The 15,159-nt window shown below is 48.6% G+C and overlaps 1 protein-coding gene across 1 annotated transcript; it reads right to left on the bottom strand.

Annotated features, from left to right (window-relative positions):
• Nucleotides 1-581: 581 nt before the first annotated feature.
• On the bottom strand, nt 582-14,813 carry LOC122919119 (stem-loop binding protein). Its single transcript, XM_044267960.1, has 8 exons — nt 14,735-14,813; nt 14,520-14,636; nt 11,182-11,286; nt 8,203-8,262; nt 7,770-7,907; nt 6,976-7,125; nt 5,532-5,613; nt 582-1,539 (listed from the first exon to the last, which is right to left on the bottom strand). Exons 1-8 carry the CDS (start codon nt 14,791-14,793, stop codon nt 1,423-1,425), a joined length of 828 nt encoding a protein of 275 aa, XP_044123895.1. The 5' UTR covers nt 14,794-14,813; the 3' UTR covers nt 582-1,422.
• Between the last annotated feature and the right edge of the window lie 346 nt (nt 14,814-15,159).

Raw genomic sequence — 15,159 nt, 5'->3', positions numbered from 1 at the left:
TGTGTCTGACACAACAGTATGGGCTCAACAAAGTGAACAAGGAAGGGCTCCTGCCTTTTTGAAAGACCTTGAACAAAGCTGCCAAAACCCATCCTTTGCATCATGTCTGAGAGACCATCCATTGGCCAAGTTTCCAGGGTTCACAGGTGTAATTATGGAAGATACGCAGTGGTCAAGGTGTCCCTTCAAAACCTGATGCTTACCCTGCTCCAAGGCAGACTGCACAGCCCTGGTCTGTCTCAGGAAACAGGGAAAGCCCTGCCACCCACTTCCGCTGCTGAATGAGTATCAAGCCTAGATCCCCTGGCTTCCACCCTAAGTCTACTGGGCACACGCCACCAAGTATGGCCAGGCTCTGAAGTGACAGGAGATCTGGATGGGACTCTGGCCCGAACCAAGATCCGCCATCAGAGCTCCAAACATAAAATAAGGTCCTCCTTACTGGGTATAATTCAGTGAGCCAGGGCCAAGCTTCCTTCACCACCGTGCACTGTTCTCCCCAGCGCCACATGGTAAGGTCCTCCAAACACAGGAATTCACTTGGCAGTCAGCCTATTTGGCAACATAATAAATCAGCTAGAGAAGGTTCTTTTCTTTTTATTTTTGCAGTATCATTCCATACAAAAGCAATAGAAACATAACAGTCTTAACAAGAAGTTTACAATTGAATATTTGAACAGAAAATCTGTACACATCATTTACAGCAATTTTACATGGTAAATTAACGGACGGTAAAAAAAAATGTTCTTTCTAAACCCCTCCGCTGCCTTAACTCTTGGAGTATTACAGGTAGAAGGCCTACCTACTGCTATTTACAAGTACCAAATTAAGACTGTATAACTTACATAAAATCCCTTAACAGCTTAATTTACTATCTTTGACTATCCAGTGCTCTGTATGAGGGAAAAAAAAAAAAGAACACACCCTGACATACTGACAAAAGGCCCCATATTAAATTTCCATAAAGATATTAAATTTACCCAATTAAGAGAATACTCAGATACCAGTAAAGAAAGCTGATGCACGACTGGCCCCATGAATGTGTGGCTAACCCCAAACCAGCCATCTGACAAGTAAAAACTTCATGTCTAACATACTGGGGGAAAACCAGTCAAAATCAGCTTGTCAGATTAACTTGGATGGTACACATTAAGCAACTAAGTTTCCAAGACTGCTTCAAGTGCAGTTTTCCTTGGATTTAGTTCTATTTACAATTTAAAACATGCAAAATATACTCACTATACATAAAATTAACGTTTCTTAAGAAAATAAGGCAAGAGTAACAATTCACCATGAGATAATGCAGTAATGAACTAGGAACAGAAACTCTCCAGTTAACCAACGCAGGACACATGCTTGGCCGGCCCCCAACCTGCCAGGTGGAGGCAACTCTCGCTCCCAGTAGCCTCCAGGTGGCATCGGTTAGCTCATGGCTGAGAAATCTTTCAAGGGCTCAGTTAAACAAGCTTCCAGATCAAATTCGTCCTCCACTCGGCAGTCCACGTGCCTGACTTTAGTGGGTGTGCCAGAGTACACGTCCTAGAAGACAGGAGCACAGTCAGGCCGAGCTCCCAAGGCACATGGAGCTTGGTGCTGCAGACACTAAGCACAGGCTATGACCACTGCCTCCCACACCCACAGCTCTACAGGACCCAGATAGAGCATGGCCAGCGAAGGTCTGTGTGTGCTGGAATGCTACTGAGAGAGAATTCAAATCCTCTCCTAGTTACTTCCACATGATGGATAGGTCAAATCCCTACCCACCAGCCAACCCAATAGAAACTCACAGACCCTTCACAGCGTCTAAGCCCCAGCCCTTTGACCCTCAGGCGGCCGCATTGGGGACTGGGGGCACCAGAGCCCGCGCCCCGTGACTTGTGAAGCAGAGTCCCCCCAAACCGTGGAGCATGCACTTGCCGGCCGAGGAGGACCTGGCTGAGCTACTCTAGCACCGAGCAGAGGACAGAGCCCCCACTGAGCCCATCCTGCACCCCACAACTTGTGGGAATCACGTGACAGAGCGAATGTCAAGCGTATGCACTCACTCACAATCCCCAATAACTACACTACCAAAGGGAGCATAGGTGCTAGATCCAAAGCACTGTGTAAAGTGAGCAGCTCAGACAGATGTGCACGCCCATGTGCACCTTCTGTGAGCACAAAATACTGCTGAAAGATGGGAAACTGAACAGTGGCTCTCAGGCCAGGAGAGAGCAGTGTTTGATTAAGCATATTTCTGACCTGCCTTACTAAAGAGGTTTTGCTTTTTCATTAAAAAAGCTTAATTACAGGGGCGCCTGGGTGGCTCAGTGGGTTAAGCCGCTGCCTTCGGCTCAGGTCATGATCTCAGGATCCTGGGATCGAGTCCCGCATCAGGCTCTCTGCTCAGCAGGGAGCCTGCTTCCCTCTATCTCTCTCTCTCTGCCTGCCTCTCCGTCTACTTGTGATCTCTCTCTGTCAAATAAATAATAAATAAAATCTTTAAAAAAAAAAAAAAAAGCTTAATTACGGGGCGCCTGGGGGGCTCAGCTGGTTAAGCCACTGCCTTCAGCTCAGGTCATGATCCCAGAGTCCCAGGATTGGAGTCCTGCATCGGGATCCCTGCTCTGTGGAGAGTCTGCTTCTCCCTCTGACCTCCCCTATCATGTTCTCCCTCTCTCATCAAATAAAATCTTTTTTAAAAAAAGCAAAAGCTTAATTACAAGTTCATACTATCAAAGGTTAAGAGAATTTATGATTTAGGACATTTAAACCCAGGGAAACCCAATGTTTATACCAACTAAAACCAAAATTTTAAATGAATGTTAAAAATAAAGTTATTTTTAGGGACGCCTGGGTGGCTCAATAGGTTAAGTGTCTGCCTTCCACTCAGGTCATGATCCTGGGGTCCTGGGATCAAATCCCACATGTGGGGAGCCTGCTTCTTCCTCTCCCTCTGTAGCCACCCCCCCCGCCCTGGCTTGTGCTCTCTCTTGCTCTCTCTCTCAAGTACATAAATAAAATCTTTAAAAAAAAAGTTATTTTTGCAAGGAAGAAATCCAGTATAAACTTTTTTTTTTTTAAGATTTTATTTACTTATTTGACAGAGATCACAAGTAGGCAGAGAAGCAGGCAGAGAGGAGGAAGCAGGCTCCCTGCTGAGCAGAGAACCTGATGTGGGGCTTGATCCCAGGACCCTGAGGTCATGACCTGAGCCAAAGGCAGAGGGTTAACCCACTGAGCCACCCAGGCACCCCCATATTATAAACTTAACATCCCCAATAATGGGACAACAGACCATACACTCCCACCATGGTCTTGCCTTAAGTGTTCACTCTGAATCTGGTTCTGCAAGAAACAATAGAACTTCCAAATGAGGAACTCTGTGCTACAAAACTAGCCTGAAGTCTTCCCAAAAAGCTAATGTAATGGGAGGAAAAAGGGAGGAAGACTATTCTAAGTTAAGAGGTAAGAAATGGCAATTTAAACAAGTTATCCTTGATCTAACTATGGATCAAAAAAGAAAAAAAGACTTGTAAAAAGAAAATTTTTAGGCCTGAACACGGAGCTGATTAGACAGGAGTGCTCTGTCAACATGACATTTCTGGGACACCTGGGTGGCTCAGTGGGTTAAAGCCTCTGCCTGCAGCTCAGGTCATGATCTCAGAGCCCGCTTCCTCCTCCTCTCTCTCTCTCTGCCTGCCTCTCTGCCTACTTGTGATCTCTGTCTGTCAAATAAATAAATAAAATCTTAAAAAAAAAAAAACATGACATTTCTGGAGCCCAATGACATCATGGCTGTGTCCAGGTCTACTGGGTGGTTGACGGACCCAGTTACCTGGTGTGCATAATACTAAATAAAGGGCTTAGTCCTGAGCTTCTCCTCCCTTCAGCATATCCAGCCATCTCTGAACCATCTCCTCTTGACCCCCAGGGCTCCTACCTCTAATCTTCACCGTCCAGCTCCTTGCCCCCTGGGCCTGAGCATCTCCCTCTAACTCCTGATTCTGCAGGTGGGATGTTCAGAATCTGTTTCTTTTTCTTTTTTTTTAAGATTTTATTTATTTATTTGACAGAGATCATAAGTAGGCAGAGAGGCAGTCAGAGAGAGAGGGGGAAACAGGCTCCCTGCTGAGCAGAGAGCTTGATGTGGGGCTCGATCCCAGGACCCTGAGACCATGACCTGAGCTGAAGGCAGAGGCTTAATCCACTGAGACACCCAGGCACCCCCAGAATCTGTTTCTTGAGCGGGGACAAGAGTTACCCTTGATCCAAACTAAGGATGGACCAGTTGAGATTTTCACAGGTCCCTTTTAGTCCTACATACACATAAATATCCACAAAACTGGAATCATTCCATCACTAAATATCCTGCTTTTATTTATCTCCAAAATTTTTCACATCATTAGTCTTCAAAAATAACCCGTTAAGCTTTATGCCTCATGATCTAACTTTGCTATTCCTCTCCTGCGGGACAGTCACACAGAGGGCAAGGTATGCAGATGGGCCACAAAATTAGAAGGACACGTGCCAGGCTTGCCACGGGTGGGACACAGATGGAAGGCAAAAAAAAAAGAGAAACAAAAAGGCAACTATGCACCTTTATTTTACCAGCTTCTCAAGTGTCCAAATACAGTATAGCATGATCCCACAGAAAGCCTAAGTACCTCACAACAAATATTTGCTTTTTCCTAGTTTCAATCTATTTTTTTCACTCAATATGCTAAGTATTTCCATATGCAAATATCAGGGTGGTGTCCTTATAAAGGTAATAAAGGGCTTTTATTATAAACTGCTCCCGTATATTTGCTTGTACACATGCAGAAAAGTCTGAAGGAACATGCACCCAACCAGCAGGTTAGATGAGCTAATTCTGTATATTGTTCTTTTTTTTTTTTTTTAAAAGATTTTATTTATTTATTTGACAGACAGAGATCACAAGTAGGCAGAGAGGCAGGCAGAGAGAGAGGAAGCAGGTTCCCCGATGAGCAGAGAGCCCAATGCGGGCTCAATCCCAGAACCCTGGGATCATGACCTGAGCCGGAGGTAGAGGCTTTAACCCACTGGGCCACCTAGGCGCCCCTTGTATCTTGTTCTTAATCTTTATAGCTTTTTTCCCCCTTCAAAGACATGTAATTTTTAAAAATTGGCAAATGTGGGGGAACCCTTAGGCCCAAAGCATACCTTTATTTAGAAGTAACTAACAAATAATCTTGCACTAGCAAATCACCACCACAAACCTCATACAGCCTAAAATTCATGTCAGGGACAAGACCTACACAGACACTGGAATCCAGGAAAAAAGTCCTTTCACTTTTAAAATAAAAATGGCAGGACTGAGTAGGTGGATTGAACCAAAAACTTCAATTAAGGCTACTACCTAGGAATGCCATCAAGTCGACATCTCAGTGATGTGAGAAGAGATAAAAGAGCCCCTTCATAAGCAGCAGAACTGAACTCCATCTTCAATGCCAGTTCATCAAGGGGAAGATGCAGTCAACAACTAACCCAAAACACCATGGTGAGAGACGAAACCAAGAAAAGGCACTTACGAAGTTATCCTGAGAGCTCGTCTGGGACTCGCAGCTGCTTTCTGCAGACTCTGTCTCCATCTCCCCAAGGTCCACAGGATGTCTGCCAGGTGAAAGCAAACAGGTACATCAGCCACCACTTAAAGCAGAGAGGTGCTCCCAGCCCATTCACAAAATATAAGCACGATCAGCACGCTGCCCCGTACAAACACCAACTGCCAAGTATCCCCTTTGCTCCCAAAGCAATGCAAAGTTTCCAGTGAACTCCCACCTCCCCGCCCTGCACAGGTAGGGTTGGCACAGTGACCACAAGGGGAAACATCCACCTGGCTCAGAGAATACCACCACCTGCCTATTCTCAACGGTGGTGCGGCTGTTTACACACCCACAAGCATCCTTCTACACAGAAGCATCAATACAGGCTCAATGCGGGGGGAGGTGAATACTGCAATTGCTAATTTTCCAATTTTCTACTCCTAGAGAACAGACAACAGTGTCATAATGGGAAAAAAAATCAGTACGATGTTAAGGCCCAGGTCAGGAGGGAGCTGACAATTGGTGCCCAAGGAGGGGTCACATGCAAGACAGTCCTTTCCACCTCCTATTCAACAGGTATCCTCACCCTGGGGCAAAAATCCAGCCCGAGACCTTTCCAACTAGGCTTGAGTTGAAAAACACAACTAGGCTTGAGCTGAAAAACAAACAGGGAGGGGGCACCTGGGCGCGAAGTCGGTGAAGGGGCTACCTTCAGTTTGAGGCCTGATGCTCAGCAGGGAATCTGTTTCTCCCTCTCCTTCTGCCCCTCCTCCCTGCTCATGCTCTCTCCCACCATTAAAATCTTTAAAAAGGGGGGGGGGGGAAGGTGTAAAAAGCTTCTTTAATTAAGACCTTTAATTTACATAGTTCAATAGGTTACTCAAATACCTTTCAGAATGTTTATTTTAATTTTAATTCTCGGGGCACCTGAGTGGCTCAGTGGGTTAAAGACTCTGCCTTCGACTCAGGTCATGATTTCAGGGTCCTGGGATCGAGCCCCGCATTGGGCTCTCGGCTCAGCAGTGAGCCTGCTTCCTCCTCCCTCTCTGCCTGCCTCTCTGCCTACTTGTGATCTCTCTCTCTCTATCAAATAAATAAATAAAATCTTTAAAAATTTTTTTAAAAAATTATTAAAATTTAAAGAACAAATAAATAACAGCCCTCATATCACTAGGTTTACTGATCTCCATTTTCTCTAGCTATGCAAAGGCAATTAAATCCAGGAAGCAGATTCCTCCCTCCACCACCCTCCCCACATGCAGCACTTGCACATGGGGCAAACACACACGAAGCCAAGGCCGCTGGCTGCTCTGCTCTCAGAACTCCCAGGGGCCCTCCATACCATGATAACCTGCACAGAAACGATCACGTGATTTCAATCACTGCACCAATTGCAGAAACAGAGGACAAGAATGCAACGAAGACATACATTTCTTGTAAATCACATCCTTCTTCAGCTGGAGGATCCCAAAAATGCAAAGCCACTTTCCAGAGTTTGATCTGCTGGTCCCACGATCGTCGACTATACTTCTTGAATTTGTTGGGGGTCTTGGGATGGATGCCAGGCTGTCGGAGGTGTCTACAGGAAAGAGGGAGGTTGTTCTAGAACATACCATTCACCTCTGTACGTCAGCTCTAAGATTAACAAAACTCTTGAGATTAGAGTTATCAAAAATTGTAGATCAACTGAGATCATAAAATGAGTAAAAGTTATGTACGAAAAAGCACTACCCCTTTGACTCTACTCTCCCTTTGCCATCTGTGATCCAGAAAAGCATATATGACCCCTAGTCCTACCATGAAATGGATACCCTCCCTGAGCTTTCTTTGCAAACCTGTGCATGAGGAGCAGGGTAGGAAGAGCATGCTGCCGGGAAAGAGGGGACAAAGTTCATGTTTTTCTCCAACACCATCTTTACAACCTACAACCTGAACTTTACTCTTCTATCACGCATGTTAACGGCTTTACGTGTCTGAAACCCAGCATTCCTGGGACTTGAAATGTTACCTAACACTCTGAACTGTACCATGTTAGTTTCTTATCTTCCTGTCCCTGGGTTTTCAGTCCCCTCCCTTCCTCATCTGTCACATAAGCGCCTCAAAGTGGTTCAGTGGTCCTCAGCGGCCATGAAGTACACCAAGTCAGATTTGCCACAGAAGCAGACCAGAGACTAGACTGTAGTGCCCCACAGTCCCATCAGGACATCCCAGTGACAAGACTACCTGGGGACTTCTTTAATATAGCGGTCGTAGGCGATGGTGTTCTTCCCGTAGTTGATCTGCTTCTGCCTTCTCATCAGGACGCTCTCGTCTGTCTCTAAGTCAGCTGGCACCGTGGACCCCACCTCCTTGGAGTCAGAACTAAAGATTGAGATGGACAAAATGAGCCTCAAGATTAAGACCACTACATAAGACAATGCTAAAACAAAACAATGAAAGAACATCTGTCCTCTGGATTCTAAACCACGTTAATCCCAGAACAGTCCAGAACTGTCTCCATAGGAATGTAGTACATAACAGGCACAAATTCCAAAGCAGGGAGGAAAGGACTAAGCAGCACAAGCTGCTGGGAAACCAGCATCCCATGTGCAGTTCTTCCCACCAGCAAGTGACAGGCCTATTGAATTAAGAGAAGAAACATTTACATGGCATTTACCTTCCCGATGAGGATTTTCTCTCTCTCCCAAAGTCATTTATGAGCAGTTTTCTTTTATATCTGAGAACAAAATAAACATTACTCTTTTAAAAAGGTATACAAGTTAACACAGTGCTTTTCAGGGAGTCCCCAGAGGTCAGGCATTCTCCCTGAACAGTGTGGTCTGGTAAGTAAATCAGGGTAATGGCACAGTGGTTCCATTTTATTTCAATCTCCCTCAGTCACCTTCTCTCATACAGTCAGTTATAGACCAAGCTCGTACAAAGAGCTTAGAGCAGCCAGGCTCTGGGAGCAAATGACTTACCTCAATAAAACTGGGCACCACCATATGTAATGGAGAGATTCCCTAAGCCAAAAAAAAGCCCCTAACAGCTTCAGGTTAAGTAGTGAGATCCACTTTTTAGGAAAAAAAGAAAAAAAGAAAAAAAAAAACCTAAATTGAGATAAACACTTTTTTATTTCTAATACCACAAGTCCTTACATGTATGCCTACTGGGTTCTGCTCGCCTTCTCCCATCTGCGAAAGAGACTGAACATACCCCCAGTCTTGTTCCTCATGGATTTCAGGAGGCATTTGATTTCTATCACTGCAACTACTGGAACCCTGCTTTGCCAAGGTATGTCAGCCAAAGGAGTGTAGCTCAATCTAACAGTGAAGCCAAGAACCACCTCAAGCTAGAAGTTCGTATGTCTGAAATATGTCATATCTTACTGTCTCCTTTTCCAAAAGTGCCAGGCCCCCCAGTTTGCTGAGACACCAAGTACAGTTTGGAAACCAGGAAGTAACGAACGAGTTTACTTCCTGTGTACCTAAAAAAGCTCTGATTCTATACCAGCCTGTGAGAAAGAAAACATGTCCTCGGTATCACTTTATGTGATTCATTCTCTCAGGGACTCCAGATGAAACAGACTGTCTTGAAGTATGACTAAAACCCATTTTCCAATTTCCAGACAGGTGGTGTGTAGTGCATATTATCCTTCTTGAAGTACAGTGAACTAAATTCTGGTAAAAAAAGGCAGACTACCATCAGCAGTAGGTCAAACCACCAGGGTCTTATTAGAGCAGCAGCTTTCCATCAGGAAGGGTGTGATCGGCAAGGTGGCCCAAAATAGAGCAGGCCTATTTTGCAAAGCAGAACAATTTTTGGAGACAGGCCTATGAGACAACTGCAGAACAAAGCGGGGTCCACCAGAGGAGGGTCAAGAGAGACAGGGGTCTCCATCAACAAGATCCGCAAATAGTCCCTGGCAAGGGTCAGGAGAGATAGGCTATGTGCAGAAAGCTGTTACGAGACTTGGGAGCGGAACACAGAAACTACAAGAGACCAAATCAAACATCCTAGATTTACAGTTGGGAAAAATGAGATCTATATAAATAAAACAACTAATTCCAAACGCTGGAGGAGCCCATTTCTAACCAGGCATACTGCCCACCCACACACATACATTTTGATACCTAAAAGAAATTCAAGCAGCCCTCTGAGGGGCCCTAACTAACGCGCATGTGGCCTGGGCCTTTCCTGACATAGCTGTAAGCACCATCAAGCACTGCAGAGGTGGCATAGGCAGGGTGGCCCAACTTCCCTGCTCAGGAAGGGAAATCTTCTCTGAAGATCTAAGGGCCAAGAGACTCAGTTCAATATACTAGAACTGATTATGAGCCACAGCATTTCAATTCAAAGCTCAATCAGCTCGGTTGGATGGCATATTTCAAACTAAAGAAAAGACCCAAAAATACCAAACTAATCGAGAGAGAAGCAGTGCATTAGGACGCATCATCTGAACCATAATGAGTCGAGGCAAAGGCTTGGAGTTTGTGAGAACTTGGATATACACAACAATTTTGGGTACAACTGCAAGGGGTTCCTAGGCCCCAAGCCAGGGACCCCTTCCTGTGCTCTCCCACTTCCGAGCTGTTACCTGAACCAGGTGTCAGACAAAAGTGCACTCCCGGGCGCCTGGGTGGCTCAGTGGGTTAAAGCCTCTGCCTTCAGCTCGGGTCATGGTCTCAGGGTCCTGGGATCGAGTCCCACATCGGGCTCTCTGCTCCGCAGGAAGCCTGCTTCCTCCTCTCTCTCTGCCTGCCTCTCTGCCTACTTGCGATCTCTGTCTGTCAAATAAATAAATAAAATCTTAAAAAAAAAAAAAAAAGTGCACTCCCTACCTAAAGAGAGAGCCAGGGGCGCCTGGTGGCTCAGTGGGTTAAAAACTCTGCCTTCGGCTCAGGTCATGATTCCAGGGTACTGGGATCAAACCCCGAATTGGGCTCTCTGCTCGGCGGGGAGCCTGCTTCCTCCTCTCTCTCTGCCTGCCTCTCCACCTACTTGTAACCTGTCTGTCAAATAAATAAATATAATCTTTAAAAAAAAATAAATAAATAGGGGCACCTGGGTGGCTCAGTGCGTTAAAGCCCCTGCCTTCGGCTCAGGTCATGATCCCAGGGTTCTGGGATCGACCCCCACAATGGGCTCTCTGCTCAGTGGGGAGCCTGCTTCTCCTCTCTCTCTGCCTGCCTCTCTGCCTGCTTGTGATCTCTGTGAAATAAATAAATAAAATCTTAAAAAGAAATAAAAAAATAAAGTAAATTAAAAATAAGTAAATAGAGAGCCACACAGTTGGCTGGGGTGGCAGAACTCAATGTGGTAGGTTAGAGGCATCATGGTAGGTTAGAGACATCATGGTAGCACCACCTCCCACATACTGTCACGGTGGAAGGACAGCCACTAAGACAACAGTCCTTCAGTGAGCAGATGCATCTGCACCGCTCATTTAAGGCACGGCTGGACCCCACCCGAGTTTCCCATTCAGCAGGCCAGGTGAAGTCTGAGAATGGGCTCTTCCAACAAGTGGTCAGGCACTGCTAATGCTGCTGGAATGGAAACCAGCCTCTGAAGAATTATCCTTCTAACACACACCTCAAAACTAACATATAATCAGCAACACCACGGATCACACTTCACAAGGGTCTGGGATATATACCTTGCAATTTCTTTGTTAACTCTGGTCCTCATTTCATCCTCTTCAACTGCACTTGCCCAGTCTGAACATCTAGAACGGGGCTTCGGGCCTTCAGGAGTGGTAAAACTGCAATACAACGAAAATGCACGTTTGAACCAGGACACCTCCGTTCAGTATCCTTTCAAACAGCACACTAGGAGATGCTCCCATGCTGTCTGCAGAGTGTCGAGGGAATGGGCTCCAGGATACTCTCTGCTCCATCGCTTATTAGCTCACTGAGTTTGGGCAATTCACTTCAAGCCTCTCGGAGGTTTATCTGTTGAACCTGCGGGCACCCATCATCTACCGGTGTTGGCTGGATCATGAGGAAACAGTCCACTGGGGGGAAGGCCACATGAACAAGCCACCTTCAGCACAGGCAAGAACACAACCTGTTCTTTCATTTAGAAAATGAGAAACTATTTTTCAGTATTTTAAAAAGGAACTAGATCACACTTCATACTACGAAAAGTGACCACCACATAAAAGGTACTTAATAGGGCGCCTGGGTGGCTCAGTGGGTTAAGCCGCTGCCTTCGGCTCAGGTCATGATCTCAGGGTCCTGGGATCCAGTCCCACATCGGGCTCTCTGCTCAGCGGGGAGCCTGCTTCCTCCTCTCTCTCTCTGCCTGCCTCTCTGCCTACTTGTGATCTCTCTCTGTCAAATAAATGGGTGAAATCTTTAACAAAAAAAAAAGGTACTTAATAAATGGTGCCTACTGTTTACTTTTAAATGTACCTAATTAACTATTCAAAATGTATCACCTAATTAGAATAGCAGGATAGGAATATACATAGGAGTCCCTGCCAAATTAGGACTTAGCGTACTGGAAACAGCACCCCTTAGAGTTGGTTAAGTGTAAACGAGGAGCTCAGTTCAATCCAGAGATCAAGGAAACCTTTCATCAAGGGGCATCTGGGTGGCTAATTGGGTTAAGCCTCTGCCTTGGGCTCAGGTCTTGATCTCAGAGAGCACTGGGCTCTCTGCTCAGTGGAGAAGCCCGTTCCCTGGCTCTTTCTGCCTAACTCTCTGCCTACTTGTGATCTCTTCCTCTCTGTCAAATAAATAAATAAAATCCTAAAAGAAAAAAAGGAAAAAAAAAAGACCAACTTATGGGGCGACTCGGTGACTCATTAAGCCTCTGCCTTCAGCTCAGGTCATGATATCAGGGTCCTGCGATTGAGCCCCACATAGGGCTCTCGCCTGCTTTCCCCCCCCCCACCCCGCCTCTCTGCCTGCCTGGTGATCTGTTAAATAGATAAAATCTTAAAAAAAAAAAAAAAAGGAGGGGTGCCTGGGTGGCTCAGTCCATTAAGTGCCTGCCTTTAGCTCAGGTCATGATCCTGGGATCCTGGGATTGAGCCCCACATCAGGCTCCCTGAGCAGTGGGGAGTCTTGCTTGTCCCTCAGCCTCTGCACGCATGCTCTCTCAAATAAAAAATTGTTAAAAAAAACAGAAGAGCAATTTGAAAAAGGCTTAATACCAAGAATTCTGGCAGTCAGAATTGTTGGTATATCTATTATTTGTAGATTAGATGCAAACCGACATTTCTTTTTCCCTCAATTTTCTATTAGCCACCACTGACACAACAAAGATAAGACACAACTCCAGGTGCCACTCTAAGAGACCAGATGCACCCTAGCTGCAAACCACATGCCACTGCAGCAACAGATGAATGATCCCTGTGCGCAATTACCATTTCTTTTCTTACAGCTATCTCACCCAGAAAAACTAAGATTTCTAAAACTAAGTTTCCAGAACCTAAAAATGGTTGGCAGGGTCTGAAGTCAATTTAAAGAACCAAAACTTAAAGTGACTCAGTAACTTCATCCAGACACAGAAAGGAACCACGTGGAAGGTTGTCCACAGCTGGACCTCAGTGTCCGTACTGGTGGACCAAGAGGCTCAGGTCTGGGCCATGACAGACTGCTGAACTCTTTTTTTTTTTTTTTTTTTTTAGATTTTATTTATTTGTCAGAGAGAGAGACAGTGAGCACAGGCAGACAGAGTGGCAGGCAGAGTCAGAGGGAGAAGCAGGCTCTCCACAGAGCAAGGAGCCTGATGTGGGACTCGATCCTGAGACGCTGGGATCATGACCTAAGCCGAAGGCAGCTGCTTAACCAACTGAGCCACCCAGGCGTCCCAGACTGCGGAACTCTTAAAAGGCGCTTACAAACAATCATCCACTACATTGCATAGTTTGGTAAAATAGAAAATACCTTTGGTAGAACTAAGGCCACCTTTCTAGTTCAAGAGAGTGTATTCAACCTATCCTATTCTAGGACAAAAGTACTTTTAGGGGAAAGTGCTCCAATGGAAAACAAAGCCTACCTTGTACCATGAACTACGTGCCCTACTACAGGCACCGCGTGCGCCCCCCAGGCATCACCACAGCGGACGAGCAGCCCCCACAGAGCCAAGAGGAGCCAAGGGCACTCCCGCCGCCGCCGTGTTAGAGAAGTAAGGCCCGGGTGGCTGACTCCCGAGCCAGAGGCCCACCCACGGGGATACAGAGGACTTTGGAGGCAGCGTATAAGGACCTAACGTTTTCTCCTCCGCTAAACGGGAGACCGCCAAGTACTCAGATCTTGATCCCCACGGGGTTCCATCGCTTCTCTTCATGTCCGGCTGCAACAACGTCCAGGCGCCCGCCGCATCAGCGTCTCTGCCCGAGCAGCTCTCCCAGCAGCGCGTCTTTAAAAGGCTCCACTCCGCACAGGCCACACTTGTGCAGTACCCGGCGCTCTGAGCGTCCACACTGCTGGCTCCAGGCGCCGCCTCCCTCCCCGGCCGGGTCAGCTCTACCCCCACCCTCTCCTTCACAGCAAACAGCTCCGCGGGCAGCAAGGGTGTTCGGAGCCACCCCTGCGCCTTGAGTCTCCCGAGACTCCCGTCCGAACCCAGGGCCCGCCAACGAGCGCAGAACGGCGGGAAGTTCAGTGCCCGCACGTTCCCCCCACAGTGCCCGCGTCCGGGTCAGCCGCTCCCCACACAAGGACAGCCCACAGGGCCTGACCCGCCCGCTCCCCAGGAGCTCCCGGCCTCCCCGCTGCCCCCCGGCTCCCAGCAGCCTCTCCGGGGTCCGGAACCACCCGCGTTGAGAGTGCGGCGGGAAGGCTCTGCACGAAGCGCACCTGCCCCACAGGCCCCCGCCCAGGCTGCGCCACCGCCGGAGCAGGACACACGCGACCCAACCAGCCGGCGGCACGGCCCCCTACGGCCGGCTGAGCTGGGGCACGGGCACCGCCAGCGCGCGGGACCCCCCCAGCCGGGCGGGACCCCCGGGCGCCCTACGCCCGCGCCGCACTCCGGGCCCACCTGTCCGGGCGGCCCTCGCCCGCCGGCTTCGCGGGGCCCTCGTCGTCGTCGGGCCTCCTGCGCCTCCCGTCGGCTCTGCGCTTCCGCCCGAGGCTCCATCTCGCGGGGGGCGGCGGACTGCGGGCAACACACTGCGTCAAGGGGAGGCCCCGGGCGCCCGCCGCGGACCCCCGCCCGGCCGGCCCAGAATGCCCAGGGCGCGCGGCCCGCCTCACCTGCTGCCGCCGTCGCGGCGGCTCCCATAGGCGGAGGGGCTGCGCGGCCGGCAGGCCATGGCAAGCGCGGCGGCGGCGGCGGCGGGGTCCGCGGTGGGGGTCCGAGGATGGAGGAGGAGACCGCAGCCCCACCGGCTCCGGCGCTGACAGGTTCTGCGCGCGCCCCGCCCCCAACCGCCTTTATGTGGCGCCGGCCCCGCCCCCGGAGCTCCCGCGCGCGCGCCGCGGCGGGAGAGACCACTGCGCCCAGGCCGGCGGGGGAACCCCGGCGGCTGCTCGCGCTTCGTAGGCGTCCCGGACCTGGGCGAGGGAACGCGGGACCGCAGCCCTGACGCCGCCTTCCGGGAGGCGACGGACAGACGTCGTGCGGCCAGGCGGGGACAGGCCCGAGAAAACGCTGCCCAACGTCCCAACTTGGGACGGCC

Source organism: Neovison vison, chromosome 11, assembly GCF_020171115.1.
Source record: "Neovison vison isolate M4711 chromosome 11, ASM_NN_V1, whole genome shotgun sequence".
Lineage (NCBI taxonomy): Eukaryota > Metazoa > Chordata > Mammalia > Carnivora > Mustelidae > Neogale > Neogale vison.
The sequence above is the reverse complement of the archived record's forward strand: the minus strand, read 5'-3'. Positions and strand labels throughout refer to the sequence as shown.

Coding starts and splice junctions, on each gene's coding strand:
- LOC122919119 (XM_044267960.1), bottom strand. CDS start 14,793: ATGGCCTGCCGGCCGCGCAGCCCCTCCGCCTATGGGAGCCGCCGCGAC. Junction 7,908..8,202: donor AGAAAATCCTCATCGGGAAG/GTAAATGCCATG, acceptor CTCAATCTTTAG/TTCTGACTCCAAGGAGGTGG. Junction 7,126..7,769: donor TATATTAAAGAAGTCCCCAG/GTAGTCTTGTCA, acceptor TCTTTCCTGTAG/ACACCTCCGACAGCCTGGCA.